The sequence below is a fragment of the Dreissena polymorpha genome, chromosome 3, assembly GCF_020536995.1.
Source record: "Dreissena polymorpha isolate Duluth1 chromosome 3, UMN_Dpol_1.0, whole genome shotgun sequence".
In the NCBI taxonomy this organism is placed as follows: domain Eukaryota; kingdom Metazoa; phylum Mollusca; class Bivalvia; order Myida; family Dreissenidae; genus Dreissena; species Dreissena polymorpha.
In genome coordinates, this window is record NC_068357.1 from 8,680,614 (window position 1) to 8,708,473 (window position 27,860).

The 27,860-nt window shown below is 33.6% G+C and overlaps 1 protein-coding gene across 5 annotated transcripts in view; it reads right to left on the minus strand.

The window, feature by feature from the left end:
* Positions 1-18,272, minus strand: part of LOC127872958 (uncharacterized) — a 29,785-nt gene extending 11,513 nt beyond the window's left edge. Inside the window, exons 1-3 of one of the 5 annotated variants that reach the window (XM_052416481.1) lie at positions 17,948-18,272; positions 2,025-2,156; positions 689-802 (exon numbers count right to left, since the gene is read on the minus strand). In XM_052416481.1, the coding sequence (XP_052272441.1) occupies positions 689-802; positions 2,025-2,027 (117 nt within the window). In that variant the 5' untranslated portion in view covers positions 2,028-2,156; positions 17,948-18,272. Of the gene's footprint in view, positions 1-688; positions 803-2,024; positions 3,844-12,325; positions 12,440-14,893; positions 14,946-17,947 lie in introns of those variants that run through there. The other 4 variants (XM_052416477.1, XM_052416479.1, XM_052416478.1 and 1 more) reach the window with 4 other exon arrangements.
* Between the last annotated feature and the right edge of the window lie 9,588 nt (positions 18,273-27,860).

A 27,860-nucleotide genomic window follows, 5' to 3' on the forward strand; every position in this document is an offset into this window, starting at 1 on the left:
GGTAAAAGAACTTAATTAATGAAAAGCTGGTCAGTGACCAAAATTCCCATTGAATAAATGAAGAAAAGCCACAATAATATAAAATAGTCAACAATGGCAACAAATTAGCAGACAACACTAAACAGTATGACAATGAGGGCTAAATAGACAAAACAACAATAACATGAACTGGAGAGTTTACACCTTGGCATGGACATTGGTTGTAGCACAAAACACACTCACAACAAGAGATGTGTTTGTAAGAAACACAATGCCCCTACTGTGCCGCTTTTTTTTATTTGACCTTTGACCTTGAAGGATGACATTGACCTTTCACCACTCAAAATGTGCAGGTCCATGAGATACGCATGTAATCCAAATATCAAGTTGCTGTTTTCAATATTTCAAAAGTTATGATCAAACGTTTAAGTTTTGGTAAAAGTTTTGGACACACACACACACCTTGACACGCACACACATACAAAGAAAGACAAGCCAAAAACAATATACCCCCGTTCATTCGATCCAGGGGGGCATAAAAAGCCATTAATGCAAAGCATACTAGTCAAAGTCAACATCAGATATGGTCTTACTGTGGCTGCCTGTTAAATTATTCTTTCTTTTAGCCCTCTTAGTTACAATATAGCATTTAGTTTTTCAAATATCTGTGTATGGAAAATTTAAAGATTTTTATTAATGAAATATATACCTTTGAGAGTTCCATGGTACTGGAAGACAACTGATAATATTCCTTGTGGGTCTTCACATCATGTCCCAGATGCTTTGCAAGCAATTTTAGTTCACCATGAGTCATGTCAAGAATCTATAAAGCATGTTAATTCTTGATTATATTCACAAATATGCAGTCATCATTCCAGTTTGCTGCCAATTTAACAATTTGTTTTGCATCTTCTACAGAAAAGATGTACACAAGAAAGCTTTTATCTGTATAGTTGTAGTCATTATGGTGCTCCAAATTCTTGTAATCACACCATGCATTTACAGAGTCAAAAATTTTGTAATGTTTAATTCTGAAAAAGCCAACACATGGTTTGGTATTTACATGATCCGCCATTTTGAAAATAGCTACTTCCTGTATATATGCCAAAATTTATGTTAAATATAACAATTGGGTCTAACAATTTAAAATCAATTATTGGGTTCTCACAGATAACCATTTTCTGTCATACAAAAGCTGCCAAAATCAAAGGTCTCCATAAAAGTTTTTATTATAATTTATTCACAAATTGATGGCAAGCAAATTCAACATAATTACTTATTTCTGTATAAAAGCCGAAGTATACATGTATGTATGTATGCCATTAAACTGGAAGAGAATGTAGTATAATTGCTGAAAGTCTAAATAAATATTGTGCCATAATAAAGAAACCTTCAGGTCACAATATCTCATCTGTACAGGGATATGAAACAAAGACCATAATTCTTAAATGGCTTAAGCAATCCCATATTTGCACAACTAGACTTTAGAAGTAATTGTGAACGATTGTACCAGTTTGTAAAATAAAAAATAAGTACTGAATAATAAATAGAAAGTTCAATATTGAACCTTGAATGTTTCAAGAAATGATTTTTTATTTGACAAGGATAACACATTTGCATACATTTAATATGGCCATATTCGAACCAAAGCAAATACATGCATATAAAACAACACAACAATTTCTTGATTTAACAGCAAAGTTTAATATAAAATAACAAATCTATGTATCAAAGACTAAAGTAAACAAAAGGACTGCAATGGTCGCTCAAGGTATATTGACAGCAAGTAAGAAATGCTGAACCAATGATTGGCAAATCGCCATGACAAAGTAACCTTGGAACTTTTGAAGAATGTCTTATATGGTACCTGACAATATTTCTTACAATACTTCTTATACATGTATGAGACTCAACAGTATTTCTTATATGGGACCCAACAATATTACTTATATGAGACCCGAAAATTAGTGTAAACATGTTTATTTCTTATATGGGACCCTACGATGTTTATTACTTGTAAGAGGCCCAACAGATAACAGAAATACCATGGGTCAGACTGGCTGGCTCTTCACTTGGCTCCCTCCTATCGTGGGTCAGACTGGCTGGCTCTTCACTTGGCTCCTTCCTATCATGGGTCAGACTGCCTGGCTCTTCACTGTCAGCAGTTGACATGGACTCTGAAAGAACCAAAGTGAAACCTGTAGATTGCATATGATCAGCACAGTCAACACTGGCATGTTGTATCATGAGAGGCTCTGACTCCTGTATAGATTCTAGACTGTGGGTGTCTTCAACAGTTGCCTTAATGACTGTAAACATATAATGTCAACAGTGGGGTCTTGTATGTCTATTATCCATTGGTGGGTCTTGCTGAAATCTATAGAAAATATATATTGGCTTGGATAACAGAAGGTTTTGCTATTATGTTTACGTGACATGGTTTAGAAAAAAAGGCCATATGAATGTGACAAAAATAAATTGAGTTTTTAAAATGTTCTTAAAGTTCGTTCTTTTCCTATTCAGATAATGTACACGTTTTATATGATCAAATGAAAACTTGTTCAAACCTATAATTTTCAAGAGATGCTGTGTGAACTCTAAAAATGTTTTTATATCAATGCAACTATTTTGACGATATAATTTTGCAAGAAGTTTTGTCTGTTGTTTATTACTATACATGTAATATGGCCAATTTGTATTGTTACACGTTCTAAAATAAATGAATTAGCATAGTGATTAAATTTGTGTGATGTTTGTCTAAAATAATTTTTAAACGTCGAAAAATAATGCATATCTTCACAACGTCATTTCTCCGTTATTTGACGTTCACACAAAAGGGGCCTTTTTCAGAAACGCGCCACATATATATAAATATATAGTCAACAGTTGGGCCTTGATATTATTATCCATTGGTGGGTCTTACTGAAATCTACAGAAAAGTATATTGGACATTACAACTGAAGTTTTGCTGTTATGTATATCATAAGTTATAGTTTTTTGTTTACAGTGTATATTGGTTCCTCTACCCAAACAGTGCACGTATGACCAAGAAAAATTTGACGAGGAGTAATATGTGCACTGGAGGGGTAGAGGAACCCATATACACTGTGACAAAAACTTATAAACAATTTTATAATACTTCAAATTCTTTAAAACAGCCAAAAAATCCTTCATTTAACGGACAAATATCCCTTTTTGCCATTCAAGATGTTAAAGACAATATCCACATGCCGCAACCCTTAATATGATGAGTAATAGAAGGGTGTCGTTTTTACGTACATATTATACGTGTATAAAAATGTATAACAACGGCAAATGCATTTCTGCAAAATATTTGAATGTCTGTGAACATGCCATAATTAGCTTTATGTTGTATTGTGTCATTGTATTCGTTGTGGATTCAGGGCTTTTTTTCCTTCTTTGCGATTGGCCATGGACGGACATTTCACAATTTTGACACGGCCAATTCACAATCCTTTCATGTCCGTGAATATTTACAAAAACGGCCGTTTTAAATCGTGAAAAACGGACTGTTCGTGCTCAAAACTGTAAAAAGAAGAAGAAGAAGATGTTTAAAGAAAAAGTTAACGCACGCACGGACACACGACGGACACAGGACCATGACATAAGCCCCGCTGGCCAGATGGAGCTAAAAATAAATATATATTTTTTTTTAGGTGGAATTTTTTTGACCAGAAAGGGGAAACAAACAGCCTAGTTCGGCGTCTGTTATAGAAGGTAAAAAACCCGTTTCTAAAATGGGACCCAGCAATACTTCTTATAGGACCCAACAATATTTCTTATATGGTACCTGACAATATTTCTTACAATGCTTATTATACATGGGACCCAACAATGTTTCGTATATGGCACCCAACAATACTTCTAATATAGGACCCAACAATATTTCTTATATGGTACCTGACAATATTCTTACAATACTTCTTATATGGGACTCAACAGTATTTCTTATATGGGACCCAACAATATTACTTACATGAGACCCGAAAATTAGTGTAAACATGTTTATTTCTTATATGGGACCCTACTATGTTTATTACTTGTAAGAGGCCCAACAATTCTTATTACATGTATTTAGGCAGAAATATTGCAATAATAAACATTGTAAACAACCTAATAAATAAATATTCTGCCCATTGGGAATTGGCAAAAATGACTTCGCAAACTGGAAATCTGAAATTGGAAATTCTGCAATCTGGTACAAAGATGGCGAAGATCACAGCTTAATTGCTTTATTCGTCCATTTAACAGATTTTAATGGCATAGAGGTTAAACGACTTTCGACAGCTCATTGGTGTTAATCTGTTGTGTAATGTCAATAAAGGTGTGAAAAACTCGCAAGTCATGTTTATAACATGTATTCCCTATCAGAGCAGTATGTGTAAGAAAAATAAATGAAATAATCCAGGCAATTTATTTCATGCTTATGCAGTGCAACTGTTAACAGATATTCACTTTCATTTTAACCCATTATCAGAAAGTACCACTCAAAATGTGCAGCTCCATGAAAAACACATACATGCCAAATATGAAGTAGCTTTCTTCAATATAGCAAAAGTGATTGAAAAATGTTAAAGTTGGCAGAAACAGACCAACAGGGGAAAATCCAAATGTCCCCCACTATAGTGAATGGGAACATAAAAAATAAAATGGGCTGGGTGGTGGTGGGGGGGAGGGGGGTATAGTGTAAGGGTGTGGTGGTCATTTATAAGGTGGGGGGAGTCTATTGTGGTATGTCAGTTAAGAGTTGTTTTGTCAAATTATCAGTCAAATCTAATCATAAATAAAGAAGTTATGGCAATTTTAGCAAAATTAAATAATTTGACCTTGAGAGTCAAGGTCATTCAAAGGTCAAGGTAAAATTTAACTTGCCAGGTACAGTACCCTCATGATAGCATGAAAGTATTTGAAGTTTAGAATCAATAACCTTGATACATTAGAAGTAAAATGGATCTAAACACAAAATTCACATAACCAAATCTTCAATTTTCTAAGTATGAAGGGCCCATAATTCCGTCAGAATGCCAGTCAGAGTTGCATGACTTTGCCTGCACAGTCCCCTTATGATAGTTAATAAGTGTTGCAAGTATGAAAGCAATAGCTTTGATACTTACGGAATAAAGTGGACCTAAACACAAAACTTAACCAAATTTTCAATTTTCTAAGTATAAAAAGGGCACATAATTCTGTCAAAATGCACGCCAGAGTTATCTAACTTTGCCTGCCCAGTCCCCTCTTGATAGTTAGTAAGTGTACCAAGTTTGAATGCAAAAGCATTGATACTTAATGAGAAAAGTGGACCTAAATCAGGGGGTTTTCAGCACTGTCTGCGCCTCCGGAAAACGGAGGCACTCCCAAAGCAAACGGACCCGATCCCAAACCAAAATATTAAAAAAAAGTCCCAACTTCCAAAAAAAAAATTTTTTTTTTCTTTAAAGAATGAAGTGTCTTATAACTTGTGTGACTAACCAGTGTTTGTTTTGGTAAAAAATATCTGCTATAAGGTTTTGACTGTTCAGTTCTTATCTCAGAGTGTAACTGTAACTAATAAACAAAAATGCAGTACTTGAATAAACGTTGAACACGCCCAATATTGCATCTGTTTATATAAAGAAGACAAAATAACAAATAAAAACAAATTTATTTGTTAAACTACTGAATTATTTAAGCATGATATATTCACTATTTTTTCCCAAATGAGCTGTTTAATCGAAGCAAAATTTCCCAAAATGGCCAATTGTGTCGATAAAAAATTCCCAATTTGGTCAGACTCCTTTTCCCAAAATAGGCAGAAAAACCCCTGTAAATGCAAAACTTAATCGGACGCCTACGCCAAGGTGATGACAATAGCTCATAATTTTTTTTCAAAAAATAGATGAGCTAAAAATGAAAACATGCAAACTAACATGAAAATTAAATCTTAACAAGCAGGCTGTAATGATACCTTTGAATTTGATTTTGCCATTCACTGGATAATTCAAGTATCATATACATGTTTGCCCTAGGTGGCAGACCATTTAAAGCGGGTATATACGATCTTGTCAAATATTTATTAATTAATATAAAATGTGCAAAAAACTTATTATACATATATTTCAATATAAACTAAAATACAAGTAAAGAAGAACATTTGTCGGAAAATGCGAAATAAGCAGAATATTTAAAATTGAAATCGAAAAAGCCTGTACAGTCGAATTCGCCAGCATGTATATCATGCATGTAAGATGTGAATCTAAATTTAGTTTAACGGTTCATTTTAAATTCCTGCAGCGATATTGATTCATACGACACACGAACACTTACTTAAAAGACGAATGCATCGGTTATTGTAGGAAAATATGTACGAATTATCTTCGTCACAATCAGCTTGGTGCGCAAGTTTGCATTTGCTGCATTTTATGAAATTCATCTTAAATGTATCATTTTTCTTGCATATTGCGTGTTATTATAGCATATTTGTTTCAATATATTACAATTTAACGCATTTAAAAATCGAATATACCCGCTTAAAGTTATGTTGCTTTTTTCCTAAGAGATGTACATGAATATGTGTGCCAACTATCATTTGCATACTTTTGACAGTATTGAAATTATCATAACTATTTATCAGCCTTGAAAAAAACTGACAACCATGATGCGAAGTTGGCCATAAAAACTTATTTTCTTTGAACGTTCTGCTAAATTGTATTTCACAAGATTGGCTTACTCAATAATTAGACAATTTAAACAAGAATATTTACCTACTTACTTCCCAATATTACCATTCAAAGTATCATTACATCCATTCAAAACTGTGAACTAAACATACCATTGGCTTTCTTTTCCTACAAATTATTGCAAAAGTAACTTAATATTGATTTTATAAAAGGTACCAGATAACACAAGACTAAACAAAAGGTCCAACAAGATGTGTTTGTGAAACACAATGTCCCCCTATATGACGTTTGACCTTGAAGGATGACCTTGACCCTTCACCACTCAAAATGTGCAGCTTCATGAGATACACATGCATGCCAAATATGAAGTTGCTATCTTCAATATAGCAAAAGTTATTGCAAAATGTTAAAGTTGGCGCAAACCAACCAGCAGACCAACCAACCAACCAACAGACAGGGCAAAAATAATATGTCCCCCACTACTATAGTGGGGGACATAAAAAAGCCCAATATTGCTCAACAGCTATAATAAAGATTGCTGAACTCTTATTGATTTGTGGGGTTGATTAACTTGGAACATAAGATGAATCTGATAGCTCATTAATTTTTGTAAAAGATGTGATCTCCAAGGAAGGAGCAAATTTAACCAAAGGGGCATTATTTAAACAATCCTGATAGTGGACCAATTAGAGACGCTAGATACCAAATACAAATGTATAAATGCTCTTTCCTTTTTGTTACAGGGAAAAAATAAGAATGTGGCGTCTCATCAGGATCCAAACTGTTTGCTATTCTAATAATATTCTATGAAAAAAACTCGAAGAAAATGCTAATTTTTGAAATTCAGCAGATGAATTAGAGCAGGAGACACATTTCCCAGCATGCAAAGGGTTAACAGCTGTTTTTGAGGATACAATTATGTTAGCGAAAAGCCATAAGCTGTTTGATGACAAAAGTTATGTTAGTAGTTTGACATCCATTCATGTGTGCTTTTTCATGATAATGGCATCATCTATTTATTAAATATGATGTATATGATATAACTAACCTTCCATGGTAGATCAGACACACTATAGTCATAAAGAAGCTCCTCTCCTGTCTGAATGTCTCTTTGAGCAAATAAGCATAGGTATGGTTTTGTGTGTTCATTTTCAGCACAAAATAATTGTAGATGTCACTATCTATTAATGTAGGAAAGTCCATTAAGTCACTACTCAAAAATACGTAATAGCCAATATGGCGGCGCCCTTATTATCGATTCTGGGATTGTCTATATTGCGGAGGATACTGGCAGTGGTCAATGTATAGTGATTGAGCATGCCTGTATTTACGTCATCGTCCAAGATGGTGGCAAGCAGAAAAGAAATTACGATGAACGGCAAAATGATAAATAACATTCGAATTAACAACGGATACCATATGGTTATAAGGAAATAATTTAATGGGCGTGTCAATTAACCCTCAAGACTAATTTTGAGATTAAAACAACACATATTTAGTAGAAATCTGCACAGTGAATGTGTGTCACTGAAACCAGTGTTAGAAAATTGCAGTTCAGTCTACTAGCAATATATTTTAATTATATGGGTCTCAACATTAGTCATTAAGTGTAAACATGTCTACTTCTAATAAAGGGCCAGGCCCAACAATTTTCATTACTTATATGGATACCTAAAGTGTTAGTTATACATTTAATGTTAATTAAATTATAAGGGACCCTAGAATGTCAACTTGTATCTTTTATGTTGGACCAAACGATGCTTTTTACGTATATGGGACCCAACAATGTTTCTTATATGAGATCAAACAATATTTCTTACAATACTTTTTATATATGGGACCCAACAATGTTTCTTATATGGGACCCAACAATACTTCTTATATAGGACCCAACAATATTTCTTATATAATATGGTACCTGACAATATTTCTTGAAAAATTTCTTAAATATGGGACCCAACAATGTTTCTTATACGGGACCCAACAATACTTCTTATATAGGACCCAACAATATTTCTTATATGGTACCTGACAATATACCTTATATGGGACCCCACAATATTACTTATATGGGACCCAACAGTATTTCATATATGAGACTCAACAATATGACTTATATGAAATCTGAAAATTAGTGTCAACATGTTTATTTCTTATATGGGACCCTACAATTTTTATAACTGATAAGAGGCCCAACAATGTTTATAACATGTATTTTGGCAGAGGAAGAAGTCATACATGCCATACGTCCCGGATTTTCCGGGACAGTCCCGGAAATGAAGAACTTGTCCCGCTGTCCCGGAAATCTGTCAAATGTCCCTGAATTTACAAAATCCATATATACATGTACCTTATCTTAGGCTTAACTGCACCTCGAATCTGTGTATATATGCAGCGTCTCCATAACAATGTCTACCCGAATAGGCAGACTACGCTACGTGTCAAAATCGATCAATTAACAGGGGTCCTGTTATCATATTGATTGTCTCACGTTCGCTGTCAAACCGAAAAGGCGGCATTGTTTTGGTTGTTAATTGACTTATATCTACATCGAAACAAGAGTGTAACTAATGTGTGACTGTACGGATTTTAAGTTGACGATCTACCGGTACTGTTTTGTTGTATTTGTTTTATGTGATTGGTTGTATGTATTGTGAATTGATTTGAGTTGACAATCTAACGGTACTGTATTGTTGTATTTTTTATTATATAAATGTTATAAATGAATAAAGGTGTATCAACAACTACGCGTTACACACCGGTCTTAATAACAATAACGCAGTGACGTCACCATCTATGTTTAGAACGCTTACACTGAAAACACATGGCCTGTATCTAGTAAAGGAACTAGTAATGTTTAATTTGACGTTAATAGATCAAGTATATTTCGGATAGGCTTTCGAACTTTTGCAATTAACGATGCGAAACAAAACAAAACGTACCAAAAATGCATATGTCTATAAATATCACTACATTTTATACATGTCCCGGAAAATCGGCAAAAGTCCCGGACAATTTAACACAATGTCCCGGAATTGGTCTGAAAAATTATGGCATGTATGAAGAAGTATTGCAATATTGCAATATCATCTATTTACCACCACTGTTTCCCTTTGAAAGAAAGGAAGTATCTGAAGAGAAGGGGAATGGGAAGCTTGGTATTAGTTTATAGCCGTGTGGATACATAATTATGGCTGAATGTTACTGCTTCTGTTACTGATTATCATAAAAGCTTTAAAGCAACAATCAATATTCCATTAAAAATTTCCTGTGTATTTTGGCAAAGAAATATTAATCTTAGTCCTTTACAGAAGACACAGAGGGAAAGTTTTGAAAAAAAATCGGTTAAAAAATAATACAATATAAAGAAGTGAAACTCCAGCTGCTGGAGCAGTATTGAATTTTCATTTAAAACAATTAGTAGGTCCTTTATTTAAGGCAAGTGACCGATTGCCCAAACAGTACAAAACAGCACAATACAGCACAATACAAACCAACATAAACACAAAATATGAATAAAGCTGGGGTCACCGCCTTGGAACGGTCAATGCAAAGCATTGGGGGTTTAAACCTGGTTATAGAGCGCTCAACCTCACACTTGGCCCAGCAATATTCATAATACATTTAAGTGTAAATAAAATTTAACGTCATAGCATTGTTACTCAAATTAAACAATAATAAAAGGGAATTAAAACGCATTCAATTTAATTGCTATTTAATTACTCAATTGCATTGAAGATACAAGAGTAACAGAATTACAACTTTTTGACGAACGATCAAATAAAACTATTAACAATTGTCAACTACATTCCTTCTTTATAGAAAAGATTTGAGAATATAGAATCATAGAGTTAATATCTCAGATAATCATCGCGCAAATACAGGAAGAAGCAGCAATAATGGGTGTGAAAATTCCATATTACATAGCTTGGTTGTTTATGTGACTGCTAAACAAATTACAAGGCATTTTTCATGAACAATTCCAGGGAACAGTTAAGCATTTGAAACTTGAAATGTTTTATTTTATTCATAAACCCATGTGGGACAGACAGACAGACACAGTGATTGCAGTATAGCTCCAATCACTTGTGGTAGGGGAAAGCCATATAAAAAAGCTACAGCTTTTAAGTGGAGCAAATAATGGTTATTACATGTAATTAACCTTCGGTTTATGACAATTTATTGCAATTTTCCCCCAAAAGTGCCCGTCACATGGTATTTTTCCCCTTTTGAAAGGTATCCCGTATCCCAGAGTCAATTGTTTGTTTGCTTAAAGGATTTGATGCCCATTTTATTTGTTCAAACATATAAAGGCAAAAACATGTAGTGCCAGCTGAAATTGAAATTAACAAACAAGATTAAATGACTTAAGGTCAAGGTCAAGGCTACAAAGAGGAATCTTAAATGATGCACAGTACCAACTCCAGGGATTTTCTTAACTCTTTCAGTGCTGGAACTGAATTTTGAAGGCCTTTGCAAACAGTTTGGATCCAGATGAGACGCCACAGAATGTGGCGTCTCATCAGGATCCAAACTGTTTGCTATTCTTATAGTATTCTTTGAAAAAATTCAAAGAAAACGCTAATTTGAGAAATTCAGCAGACAACATTTTAGTAGACGACAAATTTCCCAGCATGCAAAGGTTTAAGAACTTGACTTCCACTTGCACAGATCCTAGGCCCAAGCGTTCTTGAGTTATAATAATCATCCGGAAACCACCTGGTGGACGGACCGACAGACCGACATGTGCAAAGCAATATACCCCCTCTTCTTTGAAGGGGGGCATAAAAATCAGTTACTTGTTTTATTTCTGCATAAACAAACTGTTGAGTGAAACATCTATCAGACATGAAAATCATGCAAGATTAATACATGGCTCTATATCTAACATAAATGATATTTAAATTTTCATAATATTTAATGATTAATCAAATAACTGTAGAGAATGAAATTTTGAAAGGCCTTATTACTCACTTAATGTCATAAAGACTAGTCACTTTAGGGAGAAGTTCTGCAAAATCTCAAACAGAAGAAGGAATAACGTTGGTCCAGTTCTTTAAGATTATTAAATTGTGTTTTGGAAACAGTCAATCTTTAGAAAATTGAAAACAGTTTAGACAAATGATCGTTGTTGGCAATGTTATTGAAACGACCATACTATTGACTGCTAGCCGCTGACAATCGAACTGGACGGGGCTTTATAATCAATAATCGAGGTGACTGCCAACAGCTGTTGTGTTGGAATGTATTTGAAACTCTGACCTTTGGGCAAAAGAATTTGGTTGAATTTAGATTGATCAGGTTTAATGCCTTCTTGAACCCAAATTAAGGTCATTTTGCAAGTGGTCAGGACATGAACCAGCTTTCCTACTTCTTGTGACCAGTATTAGCCAACCACAAGTGACCCACTTCTTCCCAACTTGATTCAGAGGTTGGGGAAGAATGACCTACAAATACAATGTTACAATGTTCGGGAACCAATCTCTATGAAGAAACTTTATCCTACCCCCAGATTCAAACCTAAAAATTGACAGTCTGGCGCTCTATCAACTGAGCCATCAACTCAGCTAGCTGGGCAGGCCCAAAACATTTTGGATTAAAAAAATCAATGCACAGAAAGCAGAAAGCATACTTCATTTTTAGCATATGATCATATAACCGGACATAACCTAACTTTTGGTTCCTAAACATCAGTAAATTACAGACTGCGCATTGCGATAAATAGTTGATATTTTAGATGATATTTAATATATAGCATCTTCAAGGTCTGTTCTTTAAAACGCACTGATTGAGTCGTAATGGGAAAGACTCTTTGTCAAACATTTCGGTATGTTTTGCTGACATTTATATACAATTTTGTTGATTTCTGTCTCGTTTCCAAATCGAGGTTAAACATTGTTCGCGGCCACATGCTAGTATAACTATGTTGGCAAGCAAGAAGTTTAAGCATTAATTTTAAGGCCATTTAGTAGTCCTGCCTGCAAAAGTCCATTTCAGTTTTGATTCGTGTTTAAAGATTTTGCAGCACCTTAAATGAAATAAAGAATAAGGACAATAACAGATCAAGCGTGATAATATGCGTATTGCTAATATATTATATTAAAATATATGAAAATCTTGTTGATTCTTACAATAAATGACATCAATCTTATAGTTTTATTTATGATCCATGTTTAATATCGATGATTATATATGATTCAAATAATTTCATGGTTTTTAACACGCCCATATCTTTCTGATCTATTTAGGATTTTCATCAGATATTTCACACAAGAATACAAGATCACATATAGAAAACAATCAATAACAATAACAAAAACATGAATATTATTTATAACTGGCAATATAACTTGGTCCTTGTAAACAACAAAGTTCATGTTTCGACAGTTTAAATAATATGTTAAATGCCCCCCTCCTTGAGTGGTTTTGATCATGTGATCCGTTATAGCTACAACTGATCCGTTAATGCATGAATTCTGCGGCGAAAAAAAGGTAACACAAATACATTTTGAATTTGACAAGGCGGACAGTCGCTCCAACATTATTTTGCCAACCCGGCTAACATCTATAATTAACAGACAATTAAATTTGCCAACTTGTTAACAGAAAGCCAATTTAACATGAGCGGATCAATGTGATTTTAATAAATCAATTTACTTATTAAGAAACTATGTTACAGTTGGTCGATTCTTTAAATGTAATTTAGCAATCTGTGAAAACAATATGTATATATTGTAATGTCAATATTACGCCAATAATTTACTACCAACATGGAACTTCTAACAAACAAACGCAGTCAGTCTGTGCTATGCTTAGAGGGTCACTCGTACTCAAAGAAGCACATGTCTAAGTCAACCATATGATGGTTATGCAGTAAATCGAACATGTCTGTACAGTCGAATTTGCCTGCATGTTGCCAGGGGTTTTTCTGCCTATTTTGGGAAAAGGAGTCTGACCAAATTGGGAATTTTTTATCAACAAAATTGGTCATTTTGGGAATTTTTGCTTCGATGAAACGGCTCATTTGGGAAAAAATTGTGAATAAATCATGCTTAAATAATTCAGTGGTTTAACAAATAAATTTGTTTTTATTTGGTTATTTTGTCTTCTTTATGTAAACAGATGCAATATTGGGCATGTTCAACGTTAATTCAAGTACTGCAGTATTGTTTTTCAGTTACAGTTACACTCTGTGATAAGAACTGAACAGTCAAAACCTTATAGCAAATATTTTTGACAAAAAAAAAACACTGGTTAGTCACACAAGTTATAAGATACTTCATTTAAAAAAAAAAAAAAAATAATAATTTTTTTTTTTTTTTTTTTTTTTTTTTTGGAAATTGGGATTTTTTTTATAATTTCGGTTTGGGATCGGGTCCGTTTGCTTTGGGAGTGCCTCCGTTGTCCGGAGGCGCAGACAGTGCTGAAAAACCCCTGGTTGCATTTTATGAATTTCGTCTTCAATGTATAATTTTTCTGGTATAACATTCTATCAATATATAACAATTTAATTCTTTGCTATTATATAAATATAATCGGTGATAAAACGCGTAAGAAAGAAGACGGTGAGCCACTGACAGACACAAAAGACCTTTTGTTTGGATGTTTTTTCGTTTGTGTATTTTGTGTATATATATGTTTATAAATGTCATATAAATGTCATATCATAAAAACAAATGAAATTAAGCACAACATATTTGCGGTTTTTATGTTTATCCCATTCGCAAAATGGCACTTACATGTATTCCAATAAATGTAATGTAGGAAATGTAATGTTTTGAATTGGCTAACTGTCAACAAGTTGGCAAAATTAATTGTCGGTTAATTATAGGTGTAAGTCTTTGATAGGCATATAGAACGTTTTGCCGTTGAATAAAAATAATGTAGGAGCGACTGTCTGGGTTGACAAAATAATGTAGAAGCGATTGTCCGAGTTGGCAAAATAATATAGGAGCTACTGTCCGCCCTATCAAAACATTGTAGGAGCGAATGTCCGCCCTGTCAAATTTAGCGTTAGCTAAAGAAACTTCAGCATACAGTTTATATAGTATTGACATATCTGTACGCTGAAGTCAACCCTGTATCGAAAGTCAACCAGAGTGGTGACAGATTTATGTCACGCTATAAATCAAAGACAGTATGTTTTCTTGGATACATTCCTTCATATATTGGTGAATGAATATAAATTACTGCATCGGGGCATATTTTAAGATTCAAATGTTTCAAATGCATCTTACAATAGATGAAAATAACTCTCATCAGCCTGAAAGTCATAATTTTGCACCATTGTCGCTTTGTCATGTGACGAGTTTTCATTTGGATACTTTCGGATCGACCTTGACATTTTTTGCTGGAATTGTAAACATTACTTTCGTTTTCTGAAATCTATTATTTGTGATTAACAAGTTACGTCTGGTGGATTTAAACACTGATTTCAAAGTGAATTTGGTAATTTTGAATATTTTGTACATTGATTTTGTATTTACACTACAATTTGTTTACAAAACAAGCAAGAATAATTATAAAAAAAACGGGAAATGTCTTTCTGAATTTGTAAACAATTGAGCACATGGTTTGTTACTAAAAATAGAAATAACATCATATGACCGTGAAATCTCGGGAGATTCGCATTTCAATCATGTGTGTCACGTCACTGTTTTTCTCGATAGACCAGTTGAATGTTATTGTTTACATTCGGGATTTTCCGCGCATGCGCACTGGCTGGTTGGCAAAAAACACTGGTTACAGTAACGTAAAACATGTATACATGTCGTTTGTTTAGTCAATAAAACGATACAAAAATCCGAAATAAACATAAAAACTCTTAAATAATAGTGCAAAAATATAATATTTAGTACCAATAAATGTATTTTCATAAATATAATTACCTCTGTATAAAAATACATATTAATAATATTAATACATCAGACTAAAAACTGGCAATCCAACAAAACAAAACAATAAATATTCTTTCATATTTTTTGTGATTGTAAGATTTTGGTAAATTATATTTCAAAGATAATAACACATACATTAATTTGATTATAATTATAAGTGGTGCAGATATTGTTATTGTTCATAAGCGAACGAAGGTGCAAGAGGGGCATTTAATCAATTATAAAACGAAGCCCTAAAAGCGGAATACATTACAATTAATAAACATTGTAGTAATTTTATTTTACATGGAATGAATTACCGTTTCGTTTCCATCGAATGACAATATCATAAAGTTTAGCATACATATGAAAAACAAGAACTGCATATTAAGCAAATTAAACTGTCTTTGCATGCACTCTCTTTACTGGTGGTAAGGAGTGATAACAATCTAGCATTTTATGATAAATATATCTATATATTAATTTATTTTACGCAAGTATTTTTTACCCTTTTGTTGTTTGCTTGTTTTCATGTCATTTCATACACTACAGAAACGTACAATCTTAACATGAATAGCCGAGTTTACATTTGCCGGTACTCGTTAAATACGTTAATTGTGTAGCAATGAAATTGCACAATATTTTTAATTTATAGTTATTAACACTCTATTATTATGATTAAACAGGCTAATATATACATACACTAATTCCTGTTAATCCATTTCGGACAAATATCTTCATTTTTTAATATGTTCAAATATTTTATTAAAGCAACTGTTTCGTATTTTGGCTTTACAATTTTGCTAAGATGATCGCTCAATATGCCAAGAGATGACATGGAGGTATCATAAATGATGTTTAATGACCAGACACTTGTATGCCACATGTGGTTTATGCAGTGGCCAAGAATAGGTCCCTGGATTTATCACACCATGTGTTCTTTGTAATTGTTTGGACAGTATCCGATCATAACGAGATAATCGCTTTATGATGAACAAAAGTGCAATAAAACACCGGGTTAAAAACGCTGAAACAAAGAGTGTCAAAATTGGTGTGAATAATTAAATAAAAACAATTACATTTATCAAGAGAATTTATTTAATGTGTAACAAGGCAAGTTTTTACAGGCATGTTCAAATCAGTTACTATATGTTGCGTACATAAAGTCGATCTATTTGCTGTTTGTTTACATCCTTATTTTTGTTCGTTCATTAAATTTGTTTTATTCTGAAAAAATTTCAATATCAGAGAATTTTTTATCTAAAAAATGGTCGCGAAGATGTGCCAAGTAGAGATTTTTATGGTAACTGCATACCGTGCTCGTATATTGTGTTCCACTCCAGATTTCGTTTATAGTAAAAACAAATAATAACAACAATATAATCGTTCCAAAAATGCATTTCCTTGCACGCTTATGTTTAATTCAGACATAGTTAGTAAAATTATATTTGATATAGTGCATGATTATCAATAAAAACGATTATTATTTCAACTTTCTCTATAAGCGCTTATATGAATTTCACCTCTTTTTGCCAACCAGTGGGCGGAGTGTAATATTTGCAGGTGCGCGTGACTTCACTCGTCAACTGGTCTATATGTTAGAGCAGAAAAGATAAATGTTAAATGTTTAAGATAGTATTTTGTAAAAAAACATATCAGTTAAATGTGAAAAATGTCAATCTTTCCAATAAAGACATAAAGTAGCTGATTTGGGCCAATAACTGCTTTTACAAGCTGTTTTGGAGCGGTCTTTGTTAACTGTCAACTTTTCGTATATTCCTGGTTGACTTTCCTACTGGGGTTGGTCCATAACTTTAATGTTGCGCCATTCAAAATTCATAGAAAGCGAATTTTAAAGTTATTGAAGCCAGAACTAATTTAGCGTAGGAGCGATTGTTTGTGGGAGCGTTTGTCTGGAAACCTTATCAAACTGATGTAAAAGAAGTCTTAAACCATTTATTGCTTTTCCCCAGAACAACTTTATTACGCTACTGATCCGGTAATAGTAACATGACTGTACCACTAAGGCTAGTCCAACTGTCTTGTGTGGTTAAAGATTCTGTTCTTTTATAATTTATTTCCCCAGTCTAACCATTGCAGTCAGCCTAAAACATATATTGAACTTGTATCGCATGGAAATGATCTAATGCTACAATCATGCTTGCTTTCATGAATGTCACTATATCTGCATTAAATGCAGATTATAGGTTACATTTGTTTGTTTGCGGTAACAAGGTTGTCACCTAAATTCGTGCCACGGCTTTACATGTTTGAAATATGTTTTCATTGTCAGCAAACGTTTCAGAAACTGTGTCCTAATTATTGGTTGCAGTTTCAGTTTAAATTCAGTCATTTGCAGAATAATTTTAATAACCAAAAATATAAATAAACCTAATAAATATTATCGCCACTTACCTTTTTAAGTTTAACCGCGAAAATTGGCAATTTTTATTACAGAGTTGTCGTTCGTTGCTATGCTGGTTCCCGGTAAATCACTGCGCCGAGGTTGGTCAATCTCATACGCAGTGGCCTCCCTTATTCTAGAAAAAGACATTAATGATTGGCGAATGCCCAAGGGAAGTAACTGCTGTGTGGAGTTTGACCTAATGTGTGCTAATGGGAGATATAGGCCCGACAATTCGAGTAAAATTACATATGCAAATTTGAATTTAAAAATAGTCATGAGTATGTTAAGCAGCCTTTTTTTAAGTGGGTCTTCAACTGTCGGGTCCAAGGGCCCGATAATCGACTTTGGGACCCGACAATCGACTAAAGACCCAACAATACGGCCGTAAAATGGACGTTTGACCCACCATTTTACCCAATCTGAAACTATATATATATATATATATATATATATATATATATATATATATATATATATATATATATATATATATATATATATATATATAATAAAAGTAAAAACACGTGTCTGGGATTTTAAATATATATTGATTTAGCCAACGCGTTTCGCATAGCTCATCAGGGCATAATACAATATATTACAACGTCAAAATGTCATGGAGATAACGTCATATCAATTATGACATTTTGACGTTGTAATATATTGTATTATGCCCTGATGAGCTATGCGAAACGCGTTGGCTAAATCGATATATATTTAAAATCCCAGACACGTGTTTTTACTTTTATTATATAATATTCACAATCTGGATTATATTTAAAATCCCAGACACGTGTTTTTACTTTTATTATATAATATTCACAATCTGGATTATTACATTTTACTTATATAACTATATAACTATATAACTATATATATATATATATATATATATATATATATATATATATATATATATCAGTGACATCAGTGATGACGTTGGGAAAATCCCACTTATTATGACGTCCTCACATGCGAGTTTACACAGTGCATTTACGCGGAGCTTAAATTATTTGTGATTTACGGAGTGGTTTTAAGTGTTATTTCTGTTCAGTTGGATATAAATGGAGTTGTAGATAGAGGTAAATGTATAAACGTATTAAATAATTTTATTCTTTATAGATCTATTGATATAAGCACCGATAGTGATGCAAAATTCGGGCTGACAAAGTGGCGATAATAACAATGACGCCAATTTGTATGCACAACATGGGTTTAAATCCGATTGCGATTTATGTGATAAATTCTTTACAAAACAAGGCCTCAAAAATAATAAACAGCATTGACATGTTTTATATTCAATAATTTAACCGCAATTCAGTTGTTATTGAAGTTTGAACTTATTTATATTGAAAGGAGCAAATTAATCTTCGTTTGACGTTGAACTGCTTGAAACAATTTCAAAGTTGACTGTTGTATATTGCAATGTCCTTCTGATATGTTTGCGGTATTAAATGTTTTCTTCAAAATTAATCATGAATTACATTTTTCTTGTAAAATGAACGACAGAGATATGAAATAAGTTATTTGTAGTAAAATGAGTCTACTTCATTTCTTTATGTTATTGTGTGAGGCGTATAAAACGTTGGCATCAATTGCGCAGATGGTAAGCCTGAATCGCACCACGCTGAATAACAGAGTTCGATTCAAGTCTGTTTTTAATTTTGTAAGATAATTATTTTAGGTCAAAATATTAAATAAAACAAGTATTAAAATGAAATGTAAATTGAAACGATTTTTTTTTAATTTCATGTAATATGCACATTATAGAATCGATACGTCGTAATTGTTTTCAGGAGCTCGAAAGTCTATTTTCTGAGCATTTTGGCAGAACGCCATTAAGTACGCCTGCACATTGTCAAGAACTGTCATCCGATGACGACAATGACCAAGTAGAAGGTGCATGTAGCGCCGTCATGGAAAGCCGCACTGGGTCCTTCGTTTCTGGGCAGCCTGCGGAATCAAGCAGTGACTCCATTGACGATGATGGAAGTGATGACAGTGATGCGTTTTCACAGGATGATAGCATTCGACGTTTCCACGAATCTGGCTCTGGGTGTGCTAAGAAATGCCCCGATAAATTTGATGCCTCCCAAATCAGAACGCACATCCTTGATACGCGGGAAATGACGAGGGAAGAAAAAGAAATGTATATTAAAGGCTGTTTGTCCGAAGGTACCACAAATGACACTACAAAGCGTGGGAAAAAGAGAATACGAATTCGTGGCAAATACACATTCCGCGTTTAGGAAATGTGCGCATATACGTTCAGAATGTTATTTGACATAAGACGCTGTGCATTAAAATCAATAAGGCAGTCATTGAACAAGACTTGTCCGGGCCCACGCCGGCATGGAAATACAGGAGGTAAACCAAAACATGCTCTGGTCTTCACAGATGTCGAGCGTGTGGCCCAATTCATCTGCAACTATGCGGAAGAATTCGGAATTCCACAACCTGCAGCTCCGCGTTGGAGAGACGATACGGCACCGATACAGCGGTACAAAGAAAATGAACATTCATTAGCTGTACAAAACAAGCTGTCGAGAGGCTGGCGTGCGTTTTGTAGAAAAAAGCTCCTTTCAGTCAATATGGAGTGCCTGCATCCCACATATAAAGGTTGCATCCCCTAGAGACGATGTGTGCGCGACCTGTGAGAAGCTGCGGAAAAAATTATGGATTCGGTATCGGAAGAGAACAAACTAGCTTCCACTAAAGAAATGCATATTCATATTGTTTTGGCATAAACGGAAAGAGACCTTTACAACAGGCACATTAAAAAAGCAAAAGAAACGTCACATATATGTCCAGCTGAACGATCAAACCACTTCACGTTTGATTTCGCGCAAAGTGTTAAGTCCACATTTTTGGAATGAGAATTGATGGACAATCACGTCAATTAAATTTTCTCATTGACGAAAATGAGAGCATTGGTGCAGATGGAACTAATGCCCAGGGACGCTGTCATCTCGATGTTAGACTACATGCTTATGCCCATGGAGTCATTGGATGCGAGGATCTATCGTGCACAATACACGCCGATAATTGTTCGGATGAGTTAAATTTTAATTGTGATCATTATAATTTCATATTGCTCAAAAACCGTTTAAATCAAAATATAACGATAATATTGGAATATTGTTTTTGTTATATTTATCGGTATAATAATAACGCAAATCATGAATGATCATAACATATTACAGCGATTTTAAAATGAATGATGATGGAAGTGTGCTGGTTATGACGACGACGACAACGATGGTGGTAAAGAAGATGATGATGGTAATAATGGTGATGTTGATGCTGATGACGATGAAGACGATGACCGTTAAGTAAACGATGACTGAATATGATCTTGATCTCTTGATCAAAGTTATTGTTGTTGCTTTCAGGTCAAAACAAAAATCAGTTTGTGCTTGGGTACTTCGCATGGCGAGTCCTGACACGGCGGCACACTTCAATCGAATGTATGATGCAGGTTCCGGGTCATTCACGATGTTTGGTAGATAGTGGGTTCGCCCATATTAAAACGCTGTACAGGTAATATACCTTATCGTTGTTATAAGTTAACATTTATTTTATTAATAACGATTTCTTAAATATGTTACTATTAGAAAAACACATTAGTAGTTTTACTAGTTTTATTTGCAACATAAATATTCAAGAAGATAATAAGTAGTATTATTGATGATATCAGAATAAATTACATGGTAAATGGTATCATTTCATGTTAGTCCTTAAAACATGTTATACATGGTTTGTTTTTCTTATTTTATTGAACATGCACTTCAGACGCTCGGACTGTGACATCATTCAACAGCTGGATGATACTGTCAACAAGTCGTCTACTGCAAACGAGGCTGACCGATATCCGACCTGGCGCTGGCGTGGCTGGAAGACTTTCTTGACTACATTTTTTAAAGCAATACCCGGGATAAGGTAGTGTGTCCAACTTTTTATAAGCTTCACATTTTTCACATGTATGAAAATACACACAAATATTTATAAATGCACACATGTCCCCCACACATATTTGTATGATGCGAGTCACCAACATATTTTAGTGTTTATCAGTGTGTAAGAACTTACTTGAAATTCAGCATGTTTATGTTTATTTATTAATTGTAAATAATTATAAGATACTCAGTATTTAATTATTATGCTTAATAATAAAACACATACTTTTAAGAAAAACATAGCTAAAAGACATGTCTAAAGATTTGTTTCTGGCTAATGTGTTACAGGAAGTACCAGTACTTCAGGTTCGACTCATCGAGGCCCGGCACGGTTTTCGCGAAGAAAGCCACGGACCTACCAGAGGAAGAGTTCTTCATCATGTAACACAGGAAACTCCCCTCAGGAATGAATCGTTTGATATTCTCTCTGATTGCATGATCATATCATCGGTCAACATACACATGTGTGCATACGATTTGTTCCTCAAATTTCTGTCGTGTGTTCGATTCATTTGATAAAGCAATTTATTGATCATTAATTTGCGAGATGAAATGATATCAAACGGCCACCGGAAAAACTTTGCGAAACCGAAATTTCGCAAACTTAAGTACCCTTTTTCTTGAAGGTTTGCTTATTTGTGATAAAGTATAAGATAAAAGTCTAACTTGTGATTAATAATTGGTTATTTTTGCTTGTTAAATGCGTTTTCTTCACTATGAACTTTATTTGCAAAGTTAGGGTTCCCATGGGATTTTTGTAATAACCCATGGGATTTTTCATTAGCCCATGGGAATTTTGGTTTTTCCCATGGGATTTTTCTCCAGCTTTTTTTATGGGAGAAAAAATCCCATGGGATTTTCAAAAACATAAAACACGTTCGTTTGTGCTTAGTTATCGATTTTAAGCATTGTTAAAGCATTTGTGCTTATTTTCGTTCAATTTACTTTGATAGAAAAAAAATCCCATTTTTTTATGGGAAAAAAAAATCCCATGGGATTTTTTTCTGATTTTTAGAGATTTATTCATGTAACCTTCAGAAACACTACCTTTTAACAAATGATGAGCATTTCTCGCGATTTCAACGCGTTATATCGTGTTTTAAAATAATAAAAAAATCCCATGGGATTTTTTTGTCCCATGGGATTTTTTTGTCCCATGGGATTTTTTTTTCCATGGGATTTTTTTTCCAATGGGATTTTTTTTAAGGTATAAGTTTCTAAAAGCTATATAATAATAATTATTATAATAATAATAATAATAATAATAATAATAATAATCGTGCTCAATATGATGAATTTGTACTTTTAAGCGACTAACATTTTTATTCGAGCCGATCGTCGAGTCCGAATGGTGAGTATAAGAGCAATTTACCAGTACAAATAAATCTCACTTGTGAAGAGAACGCTACCGTACTATAAAATAATCTTGATAATAAGTCATATCATTTCTCGACAGAAAATGAAAACAGTATCCATATTGATGTCAGCAATGTCCCCTGCTATGATAAATATTGACAAAATGAAAAACCTTGACAATAATTCCGTGTCGAATACGCATTAGATTATAGCAATCAAATTCATATAAGCATTGATAAGATAATTTGCGAAAATGGGTCTTATGTCAAATACGGCAAGCGTAGCTCCATTCCATAATGTCCGGTATTAAGTCACGTCAAGTTTCGTGGTCGAATTATAGCATAATAATCATTTTCACATTACGCGAATCATATGAGTTTCCCTACATATATTGTGTTAAAATTTATGTTACACTAATGTGCGATGATGAAAAGGGGATTTCGGTAATTCTACATTCGCCCGCCTAGTACCGAAATCCCCATATGTACGCCTTAAAGGGTCAATAGGTCATCGGTATGAATGGTTTTTGACTTCACATGAATGTTAAGGTGCAAAAAAATGATATTAATTTTAATTATTAAGCACTCTTGACAGCATTAAGTTGCCTCTCAGTGGGGATTTCGGTAATTCTACACTAGAACTTAAACGCGCGCCGGTACCGAAATCCTGCTGTACAAACCTTCAAGTGTCAACAAAATTATTATAGTGTTTTTTTTTCATTAGCAACCAGTGACATGTATTATCTCCCATTCGGTTACTTCTTTTGGAAAATAATTAGCGGGGATTTCGGTACTGCTACATTCGTACGCCCAGAGCCGAAATCACCCATGTTTACGCCAATCCCCCATATTACGCCTTAAAGGGTCTATATGTCATTATGTTTGGGTTTTGGCTTTGCATTAATGTTGATTTGTACACAATCATATTAGTGTTAATCATTTAAACACTCTTATCAGAATATTTTTTCCATTATTAAATAGTTTATTAATGTGAAAATGTGTAAACGAATGTAAAAAAGGTAAAATGTACATTTAAAACATTGGTTACACAAAAGTATATGTAAATATAACATGACATAGTAATAATAAGTCTTCAGAAAGTATTTTTCAAACAAATCTGATGAAACAAATGATATCGTACTACCTTATTTACAATATGCTATACACTTTTGCAATTTAGTTATCAATGTTTAATCAAAGCATAAATCAGGATAATATGTTGCCTCTTAGCGGGGATTTCGGTAATTCTTAACAAGCACATAAACCCGCGCCGGTACCGAAATCCCCGCTGTACAAACCTTCAAGTGTAAAAAAATACTGATTTAGGTTTAAATAAAGGGAACAATAGTATTTTTGGCCACCAAAAAGCACGTCCGCGTCAACAAAACGATTGAAATTATGTCAGAAACCCAGCTTTTCATTGTATATATTGCAATACACCATCGGCCGCCGAGAGCGGAATACTGCGCTTGGCCGCTAAACAATGTGGATTGCATCAAATTAAATGTCAATTTTCGATTTTATTACAAAAATAAACACTGCCTTTTCATAAATATGTCAAGCACGTACACTTAACAAAAAAATCGATAAATCTTTATGTAATGTAGAAAAGTAAAGCGCTTTATATATAACAATGTTTTATAATGTCTCTCTGGTTGAGAAAAAAAACTAAACAAAACCATGTAGAACATATATGTTTTCATAATTAAAAAAAATATTTAATGATGCACGTGATGTTTTATAATTGATATAAGTTCACGTGTCATTGAACGAGTTAAGGGAGAGATGCGAATTAAATTACACATAATTAAAAAATGATACTATACTGTCAGCTTGATTTATAAATTGTGTTCCATCGCGCCAATATATTCATTGTTCCATGAAATTGTGTATAAAAGCAAAACGATTGAAATTATGTCAGAAATCCTGCTTTTCACATGAAATGATCTTTAACACTTTATTTATTCCAATCAGGTAATTAATAATAATAGGGGAAGTCTATACTGTGTATTAGAAACTTGTTGTGGTGATCCCTATCTTATCCGCTCAATACACATCCACCTGGCTACTGTACAGAAAAAATTAGATTTACTTCCAAAATAACTGATTTCATTAATTGCTAACTTGTTGTCTACATTTTAAATTAACAACGATAATGGATCAACATCACCGTTGCACAATTATTAAGTTCACAGTAATCTGTACTTTAAATAGATAGCCTAATTAAAGACGGTGCTAATAAAGAACAAAGCGTGAATGTGGATATTAAGAAATTAGATCCTTTTTTGCATGACACTGGCAGTATATCATTTTATCTTATATAAATAAGCCACATTTAAGACATGAATACAATTCAAATAAGACACATTTGCATCTTTCATTTCTTGAAAAAAAAATAAGCACGCAGTCACATATAAATAAGATACATTGAAGACACAGAAAAAAAAAATAAGACACATTTGCATCTTTCACTAAATTTTCTTAAAAAAACATGTGAAACTGAAGAAAAACATTTATTACTGACACATTATTCTAAAAGTCGACTGACAACTTAAGCTCAAAGAGGGAACCACAATTAAATAAGATCAATTTTCGCATGATACTGGTTGTATAGCAAGTAGTCACATATTAATTACAGCTTGCATTAGTTGCAATAATTTTGTTAAGTGCGCGTGCTTCTGAACGTTGCGTTAAGCGAGAGTGTTGTCATTTTGTTAGTTTTATATTTTGGTATTATGTATGATTATTGCTTGTTTTGAATTTGAAATAAACGCTTTCTGGCAAATAAGGATCGTCTTAATTTTAATACAAATAATGAACATTTGACATACAAAATGTCCAATAACATACCGGCAATAACATTATATATATGTTAATTTCTGTGCATGTTTATACCGAAATTATAGCCGACATCGGCAGTTAGGGAAATTTAGTGACACACTTTAACACATCAAACATGCATGATAGTTCTTTTTTCATATGATATTCCCCTGGTTGCTTACCGGTGTATTGGTGCAGTTGATAACCCCGCCGGGACTACAGTAGGGTGCTAATACACACGTGTATCGTGTTCAATACAATCGTCTTAATTTTAATACAAATAATGAACATTTGACATACAAAATGTCCAATAACATATCGGCATTAACATTATATATATGTTAATTTCTTTGCATGTTTATACCGAAATTATAGCCGACATCGGCAGTTAGGGAAATTTTGTGACACACTTTAACAAATCAAACATGCATGATAGTTCTTTTTTCATATGATATTCCCCTGGTTGCTTACCGGTGTATTGGTGCAGTTGATAACCCCGCCGGGACTACAGTAACAGAGCGACTCTGGTCCCTGGCCGTCTTTACCTTATATGGTAATCATAACCATATATGTCACTACACAAACATCTATAAATAAACGTTATGAATGAGTGTAATATGACCATATATGAAGAAAGCGTAATCAAATAACGTGCGAGGGGTTAAACAATAAAAAAACATCGTTTGAATAATCTCCCCTTCTGATTGCCCACGAGCTTTCAAACGGTTGAGATCCGGTATTGTATACGTTTGTGACATTGTTTTGAGATCAAGAAGTCATTTCGGCGCTTATATATTTCAATTTTGTTCTTGAACTTGCAATAGCTATCTTTTAATTGTGATTTGGTGTATTTCGACGTTGTAAAGTGTATAATTCAAAGTGGCATTCATTTTCGCGACCTAGTCCTAGTAACTCGGTGTGAGTGAACGAAGGATTTGTGTTTACTTTTCACCTTAAGTTCAACTGTGTGTGTTTTATTACCCATTTTGTGATCTATTAAAAACACGTGCTTCGCGCATTTGGACACTTACAGTGTGTTTTACACTAGTGCAATAATTGACGCTTTTGATGTGTTTATAGTGACTGTGCATTGATTGAACACTTACCAGTGGATTGCAATTTTGAGTGACACTTTAATACTAATTATTAAAAAACAGTTGCTTCGCGCATTTGAACACATACAGTGTGTTACACAATAGTGCAATAATTGACACTTGACATGTTCATAGTGATATTTGCACTGAACACTGACCAGTGTATTGCAATTTGACACTTATTGATTATTGAAAACTAGTGCTTTTTAACTTGTGTGACCTTTATGTTTATTAAAGCATGATTGATCTGTTTTGTTTATATTCTTTTTGTGTAGTTAGACACACATAAGACAAGTTTAGTCGTCCTTATTAGTCTTGTTGCAATAGTTTTGTTAAGGTAGTATTTAGATTGTTAAGAGTTGTCTTTTTATAATAAATTAGTAGATTTATTACGCAGGCTCTTTTGAACAGGATGCAGCGTTTTGTCAGGAAGCATTTTCCTTTTATTTTTTCAGGTGCCCAAGACAGGAGAAAAGTGAACCGTATTGCTGGGGACTCCAATGCTCATCGGATTAAGGATATTCTTCCTGACGATATAGCTGTCAAATGCCTGCCTATCTCTGGTGAGAATATGTAATGAAAATGGTATAGAACAGTTATTACAGTTTCAGGTTTGTTTCTATTAATGGTATCACATGTACACACTTTTCTAAACCTTAAAACGAAATGATTAATGAAATAAACAAAAGCTTACCG